General features: G+C 57.5%; 3 protein-coding genes across 7 annotated transcripts; 1 reads left to right on the top strand and 2 right to left on the bottom strand.

Moving 5' to 3' along the window:
• Positions 1 to 1,661: 1,661 nt before the first annotated feature.
• LOC309599707 (ectoderm-neural cortex protein 1-like) lies at positions 1,662 to 7,945 on the bottom strand. Its single transcript, XM_082331405.1, has 2 exons — positions 7,886 to 7,945; positions 1,662 to 4,844 (listed from the first exon to the last, which is right to left on the bottom strand). Exons 1-2 carry the CDS (start codon positions 7,886 to 7,888, stop codon positions 3,060 to 3,062), a joined length of 1,788 nt encoding a protein of 595 aa, XP_082187531.1. The 5' UTR covers positions 7,889 to 7,945; the 3' UTR covers positions 1,662 to 3,059.
• PEX11G (peroxisomal biogenesis factor 11 gamma) lies at positions 4,739 to 9,069 on the bottom strand (the record flags this gene model as incomplete). 4 transcript variants are annotated; one of them, XM_082331413.1, is made up of 6 exons in its annotated part: positions 8,921 to 9,069; positions 8,656 to 8,844; positions 8,395 to 8,573; positions 8,153 to 8,203; positions 7,886 to 8,029; positions 4,739 to 4,844 (listed from the first exon to the last, which is right to left on the bottom strand). In XM_082331413.1, coding segments are annotated over exons 1-6 (630 nt in total). In that variant the 5' UTR covers positions 8,987 to 9,069. The 4 variants fall into 4 exon arrangements, with proteins under 4 accessions (XP_082187539.1, XP_082187538.1, XP_082187536.1 ...); XM_082331412.1 differs by lacking the exon at positions 4,739 to 4,844 and adding an exon at positions 7,530 to 7,617; XM_082331410.1 differs by lacking the exon at positions 4,739 to 4,844 and having other exon boundaries at positions 7,804 to 8,029; positions 8,921 to 9,068.
• On the top strand, positions 9,042 to 14,489 carry SAXO5 (stabilizer of axonemal microtubules 5). Of its 2 annotated transcripts, none has more exons than XM_082331409.1 (8): positions 9,042 to 9,655; positions 10,196 to 10,299; positions 10,486 to 10,580; positions 10,665 to 10,780; positions 11,120 to 11,238; positions 11,437 to 11,638; positions 12,615 to 12,700; positions 13,233 to 14,489. In XM_082331409.1, the coding sequence occupies exons 1-8, from the start codon at positions 9,124 to 9,126 to the stop codon at positions 13,419 to 13,421; spliced, it is 1,443 nt and encodes a 480-aa protein (XP_082187535.1). In that variant the 5' UTR covers positions 9,042 to 9,123; the 3' UTR covers positions 13,422 to 14,489. The 2 variants fall into 2 exon arrangements, with proteins under 2 accessions (XP_082187535.1, XP_082187534.1); XM_082331408.1 differs by having other exon boundaries at positions 12,612 to 12,700.
• The last annotated feature ends 89 nt before the right edge of the window (positions 14,490 to 14,578 follow it).

The following is a 14,578-nucleotide window of genomic DNA, read 5'->3' as shown; positions in this document are numbered from 1 at the left end:
CAATGAAAGGCAGCTCCGGCTGCCGTCCTGCCAGCAGCGTGGAGCCGCTGCGGAGCAGCCAAGCCCAGGTGTGCTTGAAGTGCCGGTTTTCCCTGCGAGGGAGTTAGCCTAAGTATGGTTTGCAACGAGGAAACAATTCCCAGGCGCTTGCAAAGGCTTCAGCAGCAGGGCCGCTCGCTCCCCTAGCTGAAAATGCCGTCAGCGTGGCTCAGATAACGCCCCAGCGCCGGGAGCAGGAGGCAGACGGAGACCCGCGGTGCTGGAAGCGACTTTGTCCCCGGTGCAGAAGGCGGATGTGGCTGGGAGCCAGCGGTTATTGCTTGGCAGCAGAAATAAAACAGCTGCTGCTCAAACGGCCATGAATGAAACCGCCGCTCCTCCGACTTGCTGAGCAAAGCCGGACTTTGTCCAACCCTTAGGAATAGCTGTAGATATAATCGAGGTGAAGCAGCTCCCTGCTCGCTAGCAGGGAGGGAGATGCTTCCCGCTGGCTCCTGGTCCCAGCCGTGTCCAGTGCTGTGACTTTCCCCGGGGTTCAAGCTTTTGCTTGCCTGCCCGCGCTCGTGTGTGCGAGGCACGGCCGAGCTGGGAGCTGCCCCGCGCTCCAGCTGCTGGGTGGTTGGACTCGACGATCTTAAAGGTCTTTTCCAACCGAAATGATGCCCTGGTTCTATGCTGCTGCCCGTGGTGCTCCAGGCGGGGTTGGCAGGGCCGGCTGCGGGCTCCCCTCCCTGCAGCCTGGTGCACAAGCCTCCCCTTGGGCTCGGGGAGCGATGGAGGGGCGGCACAGCAAGGGTAAATGAAAAAAGGCCCAGCCTGGGGGCTGAAAATGGCAGAGGCATCAGAAAACAGGAAGGAAATGAAGCCAGCTTATCTGCTTCAGCCACCAGCAGCAGGGCAGCTTGCTTCCTTCCAGTCTTGCCAGTTCTTGCCTATACTAGCAGCTAGGAAGGGTTGTGACATTGATTTATTTAACTCTGAAATTGAATAATGGATCGCACCCAAACCATGCTCCTGTGGCGAGACAGTCGGTTGCACCTTCGGTGCCGGTTGCCTCTGCCCGTGCCGATCCCCGTCTCCACCCTCAGCAGAGCTTTTCCTTCCCAGCCGCTGCCCCCGCCGCCGCGGGGCCCGGAGCACGCAGCCCTCGGGGAGAGAGGTGCCAGCGCCTTCCTCCGTTCTTTTGGGTAGCGCGGAAACCCAGCTCCGCAGAGGATGGCCAGGTGAGGGCAAAGAACGGCTTAATCCTTGGAGTTGTGAACAGATTTGTGTCCCCTTCGAAGCTGGAAGGCAGTACAGGACCTGAGCTTTCCTAAGTCCTGCATTACAAAGATATAGGAGGATCTGAGCCCTCTCCGGCCGGTGAAGGTTTGGACTCCCGAGCAGGGAATGCTCTTCGCTACTTTTGCTAAACATTATCTTAAGCGTAGGCTGGGAAAATCTGCAGCTTAAGCATACAGAACAGGCAAGGGACACAGTGGATTTTATTCAGATTTATTGAAGCAGCTCCGGGCTGAGTAATAAACACACACAACTGCTGTATTAAAAAGAAAAAAATACGTACAGAACCAGCCCATGGGCAAAGTCCTGTCACGTGTTAAGACATTGCAGGCAGCTGCCTCTGGTGCTGCCTGCATCCCAAGTCACGGCAGCCAGCAGCGCAGTCCCGAGCCTGCTGCCAGGTACTCGGGAGCTTCCTTTGTCCTTTCTAGCAAATAGCACTGAAAACAAAATATTGAAGGAAAGAAGTAACAAATATTCCTCCGGTTCCTGCTCTGAGATCCCATGAGTCAGGAGAAAACTTGGAAAGCTTTTGCCGTCTCGAGGGACAGCACAAGGTGCCGGGCCAAGGAGGCCCCTCCGCGCGCGTCCCCTCCCCGGGCTGCGCCAAGGGGATGCGCGGCAGCGGTTTGACACCAAACCTGCGTTGCCGTGGGCTCTGCTGATGCTCATGAGATCCACGCAAGGGCCGGCAGCCAGGGCAGTTCACGGACTTGCCCTCCTACTGCCCGTGCCTTCAGGCCGGATCCTCGCTGAAGCGAGACGCTGGCAAAATCAGGTGTGAAGCCTTGTAGTGCAGAAGCAAGCGTTGCGAGACCGGTGCGCAGCAAAGCCGAGAACGCTCCCCAGGCCTCGAAACCTCAAACGCCGCTGTCGTGGTGATGGCTGCTTGCTTCCCTCTACATCGAGGAATTTTTCCATAGCTATCGCAGGATATTTTATTACAAGTTCATTTGGGTCGTACGTCTCTTGCAAGGGGAAAAGAAAAAAAAAAAACCAGCAGGGATCTGTGATTCACTGGCATCTTTTCTGCCAAGAGCAAAGGTTTAATTCCAGTTGCAAATTTTTAAAAAGTTCATCGCTGCGTAGCAGGAAAGAAATGGCATGAAAGGGACACCAGAGAATAATTAGAAGCGGAGAAACCCTGTGTTTATATGTAGACAGGGCTTGTCTTACAAATGCAATTACCAACCATTCTGGGACTAAATCCCAGCTATAATCTTGTTCTGGCACCAGCTCACAGCCCTTGCGTCCCACAAGACATTTGGGTGCCACTGGCAGATTAACCGTGGCACCAGGAGGAGGAGGCGGCTGTGCTAAAAGCAGCCGCCGGTCCCCCCGGCCCCGCGGTCTGTCCCCGCTCCTGCAGACAGGCTGCCTGTTAACGCAACGGCGACTCGACGAGCTTTCTGTACCAGGGCCGACACCCAAGCCTCCTCGCAGAGAGCATTCCCCAAAATCCTTGCGTAGGCCAAGACTCAGTGGAAGGGCTAGGATGCCAGGTTAAGCGTCGTGTTATTTATACTAATCTCCCCGCAGCATTTCAGCACCTAAAGAGACGCTCGCTCTCCTACAGGGTTTTAGATCCCAAGCTACCAGCCTGGAAGCATGTTTCTGGAGCTGATGCTCGCACGAGGCTGTTCTCGAGGACAACTCCAGTCCAGATCCACGTGCATCTGCCGCTCAGGGTTTGACCCTTGTGCAGCGCAAAGTCACATAGAGGAGCTCTGGGTTGATCCGTAACTATTTCCCTTCCAGGTTCTTCGCCACGCCGTGACTCAGGCAGACAGGTACTTCCAGGTGCTGACGAAGGCGGTGGGGATGAGGGAATAAGGCACCGTCGTGACGCTGCTCCAGGTGTCGGATGATGGGTCGTAACAGTCCAGCGTTTTGCAGCGCTGAGCCCCGCAGTAGCCCCCCACCACGTACAGTCTGTTACCCGACGTAACAGCGCGGCAGCTGATGCGCTTAGCGGTGACGTCCCCAAATTTGGACCACTGGTAGGTGTCGCTGTGGAAGCGGTAAGCGGAGCTGGCGGAGAACTCGGTGTCCCCCCCGATGACGATGATGTGGCTGCCCACCACGGCGGCGGCCGTGTATCGCCAGGGCTGGGGGCAGCTGGCGGGCACCGTCCAGCGGTTCTGGCAGGGGTCGAAGCACTGCACCTTGGGCAGCTTCTCCTGGTTGGCGCTGGTGCCGCCGAAAACAAACAGTTTCATCTTGGCTCCCACCACGGCGGCGTTGCTTACGCCTTCTCGGAGAGGGGCCACCAAGGACCACTTGTCCAGCTGCGGGTCGTAGTGTTCCACTTGCTTGAGAGAGACGGAGGGCGAGGCCGGGAAGGCGCCGCTCACCGCGGTGTGACCCCCCACCACGTACAGGCAGTGGTCCAGCTCGGCGGAGCCGTGGCCAAACCGCGCCACCAGCATGGGAGCAGCTTTCGCCCACTCGTCGTGGAGGGTGTCGTAAACCCAGACGTCTTTGGAAGCGCCGTTCTCGGAGCCCTTGCCGCCGGTGATGTACACTTTGCACCCGATGGCGCAGGCACTGCACTCTTTACGAGGGCTTGGGATGTCGGCACGAGGAATGATCTCCCTGGTTTTATGATCCAGCATATAAATCTTGTCGCACATAAAGGTCTGGCCACCGAGCAGCAGCAGGGCCTGGCTGACCTTGCGGGGCCGGGCGCAGCACCCTGTCACAAGGCCATCGTTTTGCAGGATCTTCATTTTGCATCGGACGGCGTCGGCCACGATCTCCTCCCCCAGCTTGTGGCTGGTCACCAGCTTCTCGCAGGCCACTTGCTTCCGCAGGTAGGACTCGGGCAGAAGGGCCAGGCGGACGGAGCGCAGCAGCTCTGGCAGAACTTCATGGCGTCGGGGCAAATCGTACCGGATCCAACCTATAACGGCTTCGTAGACCAGCGTCTCATCCTCTACCTCCAGCTCTTCGCTCTCCACCAGCTCCAGCAGCTTGTCTTTGGGCAGGCGGAGGAAGTCTTCGGTCTTGCAGAGCGAGGTGAAGTTGGCCAACGCCATCCTCCAGGACAGCTCCAGCAGCCGCTCGCAGCAGTGGGCGTCGGACAGCAGCAGCATGTTCAAGCAATTCCCAGGGTAGAGATTCTTCTCCAGAAAGTCGGCCGAAGCATCCCGAATATCCTGAAACTGCAACATGTCCCCGGCCTCCAGCAAGGACTCGGCGTTCTCCTCGTTAATCAGCACCCGGGCCGAGTAGGCGTAGTCCAGCAGCAGCTCCAGCACCTCGGGGTGCAGGGAATCGTGGAAGTTGACTTCGGCGTCTCTGCTCTCCTTCAGGCCCCCGCTGAACATAGCGTCGAAGTAGCGGCTGCAGGAGGCCAGGACGGCCCGGTGGCAGTGGAAGGCCTGGTTCCCCGCCCGCAGCACCACGTCGGTGAAGAGGTGCCGCTTGCGGAGCAGGTTGAGGTGGGTGAGGAGGCTGTCGGCGTGGCCCGGTTTGTGGAAAAGGTGAATGTTCATGGAGCCGGAGCTCGAGCGGGATTTTCGGTTCTCGTGGCTGCTGACGGACATGGTGCTCAGGCTGCTCTGCAAGGGAGGAGCGGAGGGTCAGCAGGGGCAGGCCGGCAGCGCGGTCACCGGGGCCCGGGGCCGGCGGGGGTGCGGCTGGGGCCGGCGGGGGTGCAGCTGGGGCCGCCGGGGGTGCGGCTGGGGCCGGAGCACGGCACCCGGCCGGTACGGGGAGCTCGGAGGGGGCGTCCCGCGGCGGCGGGGCTCGGCACCGGGCGGCCCCGGACCAAACGCCGGTGCAGGGCACGGCCCCGCCGGCCCCCGCGTAGCACCGGAGGAGGGGGGGGGGGGGGCGATGCGCGCTCCCGCTGCTGCCCTCCCCGCCCCGCAGTCCCGTACCTCGCCGGGGCTCGCTCGGGGCCGCTCGCCGTTCGCCGCTCGCCGCCCGCTCTGCCGCCGCGCCCCGCCGCCGCCGCGTGGCCGCCCCGCCGCTGGCCCCGCCCCCTCCCCGACGGGCGCGGCGGAGCAGCCAATCAGCGGCCGCAGCGCCCTCCGCCGGCTCTTTTTTGTGAATGGGAGCCGGGGCCGCGCGTGCGCATGCGCCGCCCTTAACCCCTTCCCGCCCGGCGGCGGCGCGGCCCGGTCCCGCGGATCCCGGTGCCGGGGATCCCGGTCCGCCCCGGCCGGGAGCCGCCCCCCGGGGCAGCAGCTCCAGCAGCAGCTCAAGCCTCGGCGGTGGAGCCGCCCGGCCGCAAAGGCGCCGCAGAAGCGGGAGCCGGGGCTCGGAGCCGGAGTCGGCCGCTCCCGGCCTTCAGGGCCCGGCCGCAGCCACCCGCCCCCGCCCCGCAGCTGCCTGCAGGGGGCAAAGCGGGGGCTGAGCTGGGCCCGTGGCCGCGGCAGGGAACGGGGGGGAAGAAGAGAAAAGAAAAAAGGGGGGGGGGGAGAAAAAAAGAAAAAGGGGGGGAAGAAAAAGCGGGGGGAGAAAAAAAGAAAAACGGGGGGGAAGAAAAAGGGGAGGAGAGGAGGAAAAAGGCAAAAGGGGGGAAAAGAAAAAAGGGGAGAAAAAGGGGGGGGAAGGGGGGAAAAAAGCGGGGGAAAGGGGGGAAAAAAGGGGGAAGAAAAGGGGGGAAGGGGGAAAAAAAGTGGGGGGGAAAGGGTGAAAAAGAAGAAAAAAACCCCAAGTTCTGGGAGGATGGGGTCTGCCCGCGCAAGGTCTTGCACTAAAAAAGAGCGAGTGCTGCCCTGGGCAGTCAGCAGCAGCCACCGAAGGTGCTTCGACATCTGCGCGTCACTGGGGACCACTGCCCCTCTACAGAAAATACAGGTTTCAGGAATTCAGAATTGCCAGATTTTGCTTTATCTTTGCACGTTTTGGTTTGTCCTGTGCCTCACCGGCTGCAATTTAAAATCCCTCGATGAGGAAGCGGATGAAGCAAAGGCACTCAGACCAGTTCGCAGCACCCTTCTCTACGTTAAAATTCAAAGCGTGGTTCAGAGTTTCACTAATTTGGCATCAGAGGTGCGTGTATTTGGGGGTTTTTTAATTGCTGTAGCTACACCTTGTCCCACGCTAAGCAGGAGAGCGCGTTCTGAAGGAATGGCTTAACGAGGTTAAGAATACAAAGAGACGGGATCTGATTTCTTATGAAAAACACGAAAGGAGCTACCGTAGCTGGTGACAGGACTGGGCAGCAGCCACAGCTGTCCCCGAGCCGCGTCTCTTCCAGATAACGCACTCCAAACCGTACCAAAACCTGTAAATCCGACACCAAATTCTGAGCGCAGACCTGGTGCGGGGCGAAGGTCCAGATAAAGAGCCAGGACAGGGCGGAGGATAAAGCGTATCAAGACCGCGCTCTGCTCTTTGAACGCAGGCAGGAGACAGTTTCGCATGTCCGTGCCAAAAACAACAAAACAAAGAGGCCGAACCTCCTGGAAACGCGGTCTGCGCCGTACTGCGTTGCAGAGAGCAGAACCGTTTTCAAAAGAAGCGTCTCCATGACAGTCAGTCAGGTGCCCTGAATTATTTCGGGAGCAGGAAGGCCGGTAACGGACGGGGAGGCGCAGCCGACACAGCACATTTTCTGTCGCCTAGGCGCTGTTTGGAGCTTTCTAGAAGCAGATAAAGAACATTTGCCCGGCTATCGGAGGGAACAATCACTCAAGGCCACCTTTGAAGCATTCGTCTCATTTATTATTGGCACCGCCTAGAAAGATAACTGTAAAACTCATCTTGGCCTTGGTTTGATTGGTCCTTTGAAAGGTGATTAACAAATTTAAAAAAGAGTCCGTTGGCTGCTGCCAGAGCCTGGTGGAAGAGCTCCACCCGGTGGCGTTTCCTAAAGGCACAGCGGGAGGCTCCGCGCTGCTTCTGCTTTAACCGGGAAGTCTCAACTTCCAATATTTCTCCTTGAAGGAGTCGTGCAGGCCAGAAGAAAGCGTCGCAAGGCGCTGCTTACGGTTGCTGTTTCTTTCTAAAGAAACACAACCGTCACAAGCAAAATAACCGCTTGCTCCTCTTTGCGTTGTGGCATCTGCTCTGGGCTCAAACACCAAAGCATCTGGCGGAGAAACCTCCGCGACACGCGTCACCTCCCGGGTTGAGATGAGGCACCGAGCGCTGAGCCTGGTGCTCAGACTCGCAGGATCCGTCCCTTAGAAGTTTTGTGTGACAGAACCGTGGCCATTTCTCCACTAACGCCGACCTTGTGCTCTTTTAAGTGACAGCGAAGACTGGAGGCTTGCATTTGTCTTTTGGGGCATAGGAAGGAAGGACGGAAGTGACTCTTCCTCTATTTTATCAATCCTAGGAGATTTCTTGATTTTCAGAGGATTTGCCTGAAAGATTTCTCTGATGGAGAGTGATAAAAATTGTTAACTGCAAACAATCGTCTCTGTAACAAACATCTTGACTACAGTCCCAATTACGGGATGCATGGAATTACAATCATCGACACCCAGGAAAGTTAAAATACGCCCTGCCTTGCTAAAGGCGTTTTTACCACGTAAAGACTGGGCTCCGGACCTTAATGATGGTTTACACAGCTTCAGAACTTCCTCCTCTAGATGCTTGGTAGATACCAATCAGGGAAGATATGGTCCCCAGGAGACCTACTAACCATGGAGGAAAGCGTCCGGCCCAAAGAAATCCCGGAGGCAGCCAGTGGATCGCGTTGGAGAGGTCGGCCGCGTCTGTGAGGATGCTCAAGACTTCAGCCTTCACTTGGGCTTTCGTTTCCTTTTGACTCAGAGGCGAGGATGTGCTGTTGGAAGCAAAAGCACCATCAGGGATAGCCCATAATGTAATAATAATTAGCGATAGCTCACAAATGAGAACAGAGATGCTTGGGTTGAATTAGCTGTCTAGCCAAGGAGAGAAATCGTACCACTTGTGCTGCCTCAGCTTTCTTCTCAACTGGAACAAGATTCTCAGGGATCTGAAAACGAGACCACGGAGTTATTTCTCTTGTAGCATCAAAGGGGAGGGTTTTTTCCTCTGGCATTAACTGCGCCCGTGAGGAAGGGCACCCCTCTGCAGCTGAGGGCCCTTCATTTTAGCCGGATGACAGGGAACACGGTTCGCTCCCTGCCCGCCTCCCTCCCGCCGCGGCACCCCAGCCAGCCTCACCGCAGGATGCCCAGGAGCAGGGAGAAGGCCCAGAGCGCCGTGCTCAGCGTCCACCACTTCTGAGAGCCGACGCGGATGATGCCGGCGTCGGCCGCCCACGCGACGTGCTCGCAGGGGTAGTAGAGCTGGTTGGCCAGGTTGCAGAGCACCGACAGCCCCCGCACCAGCCCGTCCTCGTCCTGCGGGGAGCGCGGAGGACAGGCCTTGGCGCCTGCGGCGTGGCCGGGGAGGCTGCCGCCGCCCCCCGCGCCCCCCGCTCACCTTGGGGCCCAGCCCGTAGCCGCAGCTGTAGCTGAACATGGCGAGGTCATCGAAGAGGCGCAGGGCCGTGCGGCAGGCGCTCAGCTGGGCCGACACGGCCAGGAGGCTCCCGGGCAGCCCGGATGGTGAGGCCTGCGGCCCGGCCAGCGCCCCGCCCGCCAGCTGACAGCCATAGCAGAGCGCTCGGACCTGCGGAGGCACAGCCCGGTGAGGGCCCGGCCGCACCGGCAGGACGGGGCCCCGCCGGGCCGCCCCCGCCGCTCACCAGCCGGTCGCGGCCGCGGTAGGTCTCCAGCACGGCGACCAGGCCGCTGAGCGCGCCCGCCGCCATAGCAACGCTTCCGGGATGTGACGTCAGTCACATGGAGCCCGGCGCGGGGCTCGCCGGGAAGGTGGCGGAACCGTCGCCATGGCGACGCGGCCCGGTGGCTACCTGAAGCCCGGCCGCGGCCTCCCGCCTCCTCGGCGATGGCGGCCAGCGCGGTGCCGGCCATCCCGGCCCCCCTGACGGGCGTCCCCTTCCTGAAGGCGTCCCACGTCCAGCTGGGGGCTGAGCGCTGGGCGCCGGGAAGCCCCCGTCAGCCATTTTCTCACAGCCAGTTCCCCCCGCGCTGGGGGGTTTACAGGCCGCCGCCGGCCCCGCCGCCCCGCAGCGGGCGGGTGCTGAGCCCGGCCGGGGCTGACGGCGGGGAAACCTGCTCGGAAACTCGCCTGGCGTTTCCAGAGAGGCCCCTGCAGCCTGTGGCCCCCGTTGTCCCACCGGAGTCGCGGGTCCGCATGCACGCAGATCCCCGCATCCGCGTCCTCCCCTCGACGACGAGGGAGAGCTTCCCCTGTCCCCACAGCCCCCTTCAGAGACCCCTGCCCGCGGCCGAGAAATGGAAGGATAATATTCCTTGTGGAGACAGAGAGAAAATAAGGCTCCCTCCGTCCGTCTACACCTTCTCGTACCCAGGACGTGGGGGCCAGCCCGCTGCCAGGCCGCGGCGCTCGCCCAGGGGTGAGCTGTTTCACGGGGCGGCCGGTCCCCACCAGAGCTTCCCCGCAGTCCTCGGTGCCGCGCAGGCTTCCCGGGCACCGGGGGACTCAGTGGCTTGGCTCCGAGTCCTGCTGCGAGCAATTAAAGCTGTTAGAACGATTCGGATATTTTGCTTTCTGTTTTTATAGCTGAGTAAATCAATCTGGTGCTCATAAAACAGGTTAATAGCACTAACTAGAGCCGCTCGCCAGCCAAGCTTTTGCTGCACGGCCTTTCCAGCTGTCTTCTACGCTTGCTGCATCCTCAGATGCCGCAGTTTTCACACCAGATGAAACTGGATGAACTTCATCTACGTTCCGCAGTGTCGCGGCTCACCTCGCTGCAGTCTGGGGCCAAGTGCTTTGCCGTTTCATTCTATGAAATCGATTCAGTAGTACTAAACTGCTAAAAGAGCAGCTGCCTCGAGATTTCAGCTTCAATAGCATTAATATTTCCTTACCAGGGTAAATAGAGCATTTTTAGAAATAACACTGTTCGTTTTCCCCTCCGGCTGTTTGGCAGGATGTGTTACTGCTATTAAAGGGGACGGACAGCCCTATTACAACACTTCTTATCAAGCACAGTTTAAGGGTGAATGGAGTCCCCCTGCAGAGCCAAGTGAAAAGGTAACAGCGTGCTTTTTGGGGAGGACCAAGACGCAGTTAAAGGGCAGCACGTTCCCATGTTGAATTCTGTCCTGAAAGGGGTGGGATCTGTGCAAGTGAAAACCAGAGGGATGGAAAGACAGAGAGGGGAAACAACGGGATTGTGCTCTGAGTGGCTGTTCTGTCGCTCTCTTGGCTTCCCTTCAGCACATGTCCTCTATTAAATTTGGGGATCCCAGGAGCAGCGGATCTATGAGCGAGCAGAAACGTGCCTACAGTGCCCCAGACAAGAGGACACAGAGGTACCAGCAGGACAACCTGATGGGCATCCCCAGGAACTGCTCTCTCTGATGAACGTTAAACAGCTCCTATCTGGTATCTTGCAGAGTCTATGACAAGGGACGTGCTGCCTCCCGCATCCACCGCACGAACCTGCAGCTGGGGGACGGCTGCACCAGATTCTCCACCTCGACGTCAGAGCAATTCCCAGTACATAACCTAGGTAGGGGAGGTCCCTGACAAGGGGCAATGTGTACAGACCGCTACTGGGGTTTATAACAAGCTGGACAGTAGCTTTTATCACTTGGGTTTAATGATATAATTATAGATAAAGATATAATGCCTTCATATAATATGTATATAATTTTATATTTTTAGTTTTGTATAGTTTTTATGTACTCAGCATCAGTGTCGTCACTGTGAGGCTCAGTTTCATCCTCACTCCCCTTCCCTGGCAGGTTAAACAGCTGTATTCATTCCTGTGCATGAGGAGAAGCTGCTGTAGCTATAAATTGTTCAGAGACCGGAGTGCTCTGACATCCTTCACTCTCGCTTTTGCCAGAGCCTGTAACTATTGCCCGTCCAAACAAATATGCCTCATCCATCCCCAGAGGCGACGAAGACCCTGAGAGAAATCAAGCGTTGACAAGAACGACTACTACGCAGCTCTTCTACCCAGAGGTCTGTTCCCAGCTTTGCTGTGCGGGTGTTTCTCTGGTGGAGACCCTCTCTTCTTTTATGTACGCTCCTCTGGCACCTAAAGCCAGTGCTGTCGGCCCTTCTCCCCTCCCGCTCTGGGCTGTGCAGGGTGTAACGTGCCATAGGGCGCCTTTCCCAGCTACAGCCTGTTTCTGTTCAAGCAGCTCTCGCGTTCTGCAGGCTGACAGGTGGATCCTCGCACCGAAGCCTGACTTGCTACTGCAGAAGCATGGAAGCGACGTCTGCTTGGGAGATGAGCGTTCAGGCTCCCGTTTCTTCAGCACAACACAGCAGTCCGACTATCGACCACCCCACCAGAGCCAGAGGGTGACGGCAGACAGCAAGAGCCACCGCGAGAGCCACATCCCCTTCAACTACCACAGTAAGGCCGCGTTGCTCAGACTCTCGTGGCGGCAGGTGAAGCCTAGCTCTGTGCTAGGCCTAGCTCTGTGCTCTGAGGTTCTCCTAGCTCTGTGCGAGGGACAGCGATGCCAGTGCTCTGGGAGAGGAGGCAGCCCAGCCGTCTTGGGTTGGAGATGGCAGGAAGGCACTGGTGCAGCATCATGCCTTTAGTAAAATGAGACTGTTACCCCCAAACCAGGCAGGACAGCCGTGCTCAGCCCCGTGCCCGCTGCTGCGGGTTCTCACAGCGCCTGCTAATCTCGGGCACTTTCACCTCCCCAAATGACATCTCACCTTGATGCCTGTGCCAGCCACAGGCATTCGCTGCCATCGTACAGCAATGTTTGGTACATTCAGGTGACATAAATGATTTCTGGGACATGAACCAGTGGCTTGATCTTTCTCCTTTGCTACATTTGTTTTGAGAAGTTGCTTTGCATTTGTATTTGGGAGGAAGGAGAGGATTTCGATCAAAAGCTGTGCTTATGCAACCTCAGGAAGGGATGCGGTTAGAGCTGGTCATGGAAGGCATTAACAAGATCCTCGTCTGACATCGCCTCCTGTTTCTGATGGCCAGTACTCTGCAGCTAAGAGCGAGCTCCCTTCATGCCACGTATCTGGTTTTAAGCCATTTGTTTTACTAAATGTGGAACAGATCACGGTTGAATTGATCTTCTCCTTGGCCCCAAGCTTGTGGAACGGCTCCATAACTAGCATATGGAGTGATATTCCTGTACCTTCCATGTGAATTTCTTCATTTATCTCCTCACCCTGAGAATTGTTTTCTGTCTGGGCAAAGGTTTTCAGCAAAGTGCTGACAGCAAAGCCTATCTTTTCCTCTCGTTAATGGAAATGCAGAGATCTGGACTGCAGGTTAAACTGCAAAGCTTTTCTGATATTGCCTCCTAATTTACTGGCTTGAATTTTCTTTTTATTTTAATTCCATCTGTCAGCAGATGAAAGTTCTGTCACAACCACGCAGGCCATGCTGGTCCCACACAGACAGCAGAAACAACGACTCTCTGAAGACATGCTACAGCAGGTACAGCCTTAATAGGCTTGGATTTACCACGGGGCGGCTTGGGGAAGCAGGATTATACCAAGCGAAGCTGTAGCCTCCCAATTAACGTCATCAGATTTGGTGTGTGCTCTTGAGCTGCTTGAGATGGGACAGCCACACATCAAATCCTGTCTGCCTCCAGTCTCAAGTAAATGCGCTGTGGGGAGCAGAGTCGCAGCTGAGAAAAATCTTTGAAGGGAGAAGAAGGACAGGCAACCAAGTCCCTAAGCCAAGGAACACTGGAGGGAGAGGGAGGGTGATTCTGGTCCCCCCCAGAGGATCAGAGGAGGAAAATCGGCATGGCTAGAGGCGTCCAGCCGGGGTAAACGTCTCTTTGCAGCACCGGCAGAGAAGGCTGTGCATCTGCCAGAGAGAGAGGATGCAGGCAGGTGCCGGGGGGGTGACCCTTCAGGTAGCAACACAGGGCTCGGATGTTGGGGCTGCCAGGTTCCACGTTACCACCTGCCTCTTCCCCAGCCCCGTCCATCTGCTGAAAGCTTTTCTCTCTCCTCAGATCAAATGCTCACACCTGGGGCTACCCTGGAGGGCGCAGGACCTCTTCAGGACTGAGCAGAAAGATGCGTTCACGCCCAAGTCCAGAGGCCCAGCAGAAATCCCAAAGGCGACCTCCCAAGCGAGCTGCGTCCCGCTGGGGACCCTGAAAGGATACCGTCCCCAGAGGAAGGTGCTCTTCGCGCCATGATGTTCTCCCTTCTTCGGTGACTGCCCAGAACTTGCTGCACTGCGGACTGCCTACGCGTCGTGTTACCTGTTAGCCGTCCTGGTGCCCTGCTCTTGGCCTGTCTGTGTGTTGTTACAGGGAACGTTTATTTCACGAGTTGAATAAGGACACAAGAAGGTGTTGTGACAGCAAGAATAAACATTGGGAGATTAGCCCAAAGATGCGGGTGACACATCTCTCTGGATTGCAAGACCCACTGAGTGCCTCCAGGCAGGCGCTGGGGCGGGAGGAAGCAGGTGGGGTAGGGGGAAGCTCAGAGAAAGGGCAAGCGATCCGAAGCAAAGTGAGGGGCACTGTCAGGACTCTGTGTGGGCTGGAATATTCCCTCATTTTGTGTTTGGATTTTGGTGTCAAGGCCTGAAACCAAAGGTCAGTGAACAGCAGGGCAGAGGTAGCCCTCCCCAGCTTATGATGAGTGGGCTGTTTTCCTAGAGGTGAGCCGTGTATTGTTGTTGAGTTGGTAACTCATGTGGGTTTCCTGAATGCTGAGCTTGCACTATCTCTGTTTGGGATGTAGGTATTTTAAAGAGGGATCGGCGTGGGCCGGTCAGCCCCGGCCCTTGGGAGGCCGAGCAGGGTCAGCTGCTGCCTGCTCACAGCTGCCCCTTCACAAGCTCTTCTCAGCCCCTTGATTCACGTGCTGTGAGCCAGCACCGAAGCATTTGAGCACGGGTTACTAAACCATTTCCAATGGCTGCAGCTTGCGTGTGAGCAGTAGCTGGACCCGCGATCCCCCTGTGCTTTCCTCTCAGGATTTGACTCTACATCCCGCGGGAAAGGGACGGTCTTTGCTCCACGTGTACTTCAAAGAAGCTGTGTACTCAAGTCTTGCAAATGCACGCAGGCACCTCGGATCAGTATCCTACGCCGATACATCGCAAACACTTCCATTCAAACGCCTCGACTGCATCATTTGCTGTAGTAACGGGGACTTACATCTGCTACCAGTCTGCCCCGTTACTTTTATGTGACCCTGAGGTGACGTTGCCACCTGTGCTACCGCAGAAACAGCCGCGGTTCACTGGGGATAAATGGTGAACACCACCCTTTTGGTGGAACCAGCTGGCTGGGGAGCTGTTGCTGGGAGGACCCTGTGGTTATTCACTTTCTTTTTCATG

The sequence above is a fragment of the Platalea leucorodia genome (genome assembly GCF_965183815.1).
Source record: "Platalea leucorodia genome assembly, chromosome: 21".
Classification (NCBI taxonomy): Eukaryota; Metazoa; Chordata; class Aves; order Pelecaniformes; family Threskiornithidae; genus Platalea; species Platalea leucorodia.
This window is presented reverse-complemented; position numbering and strand designations above follow the sequence as displayed.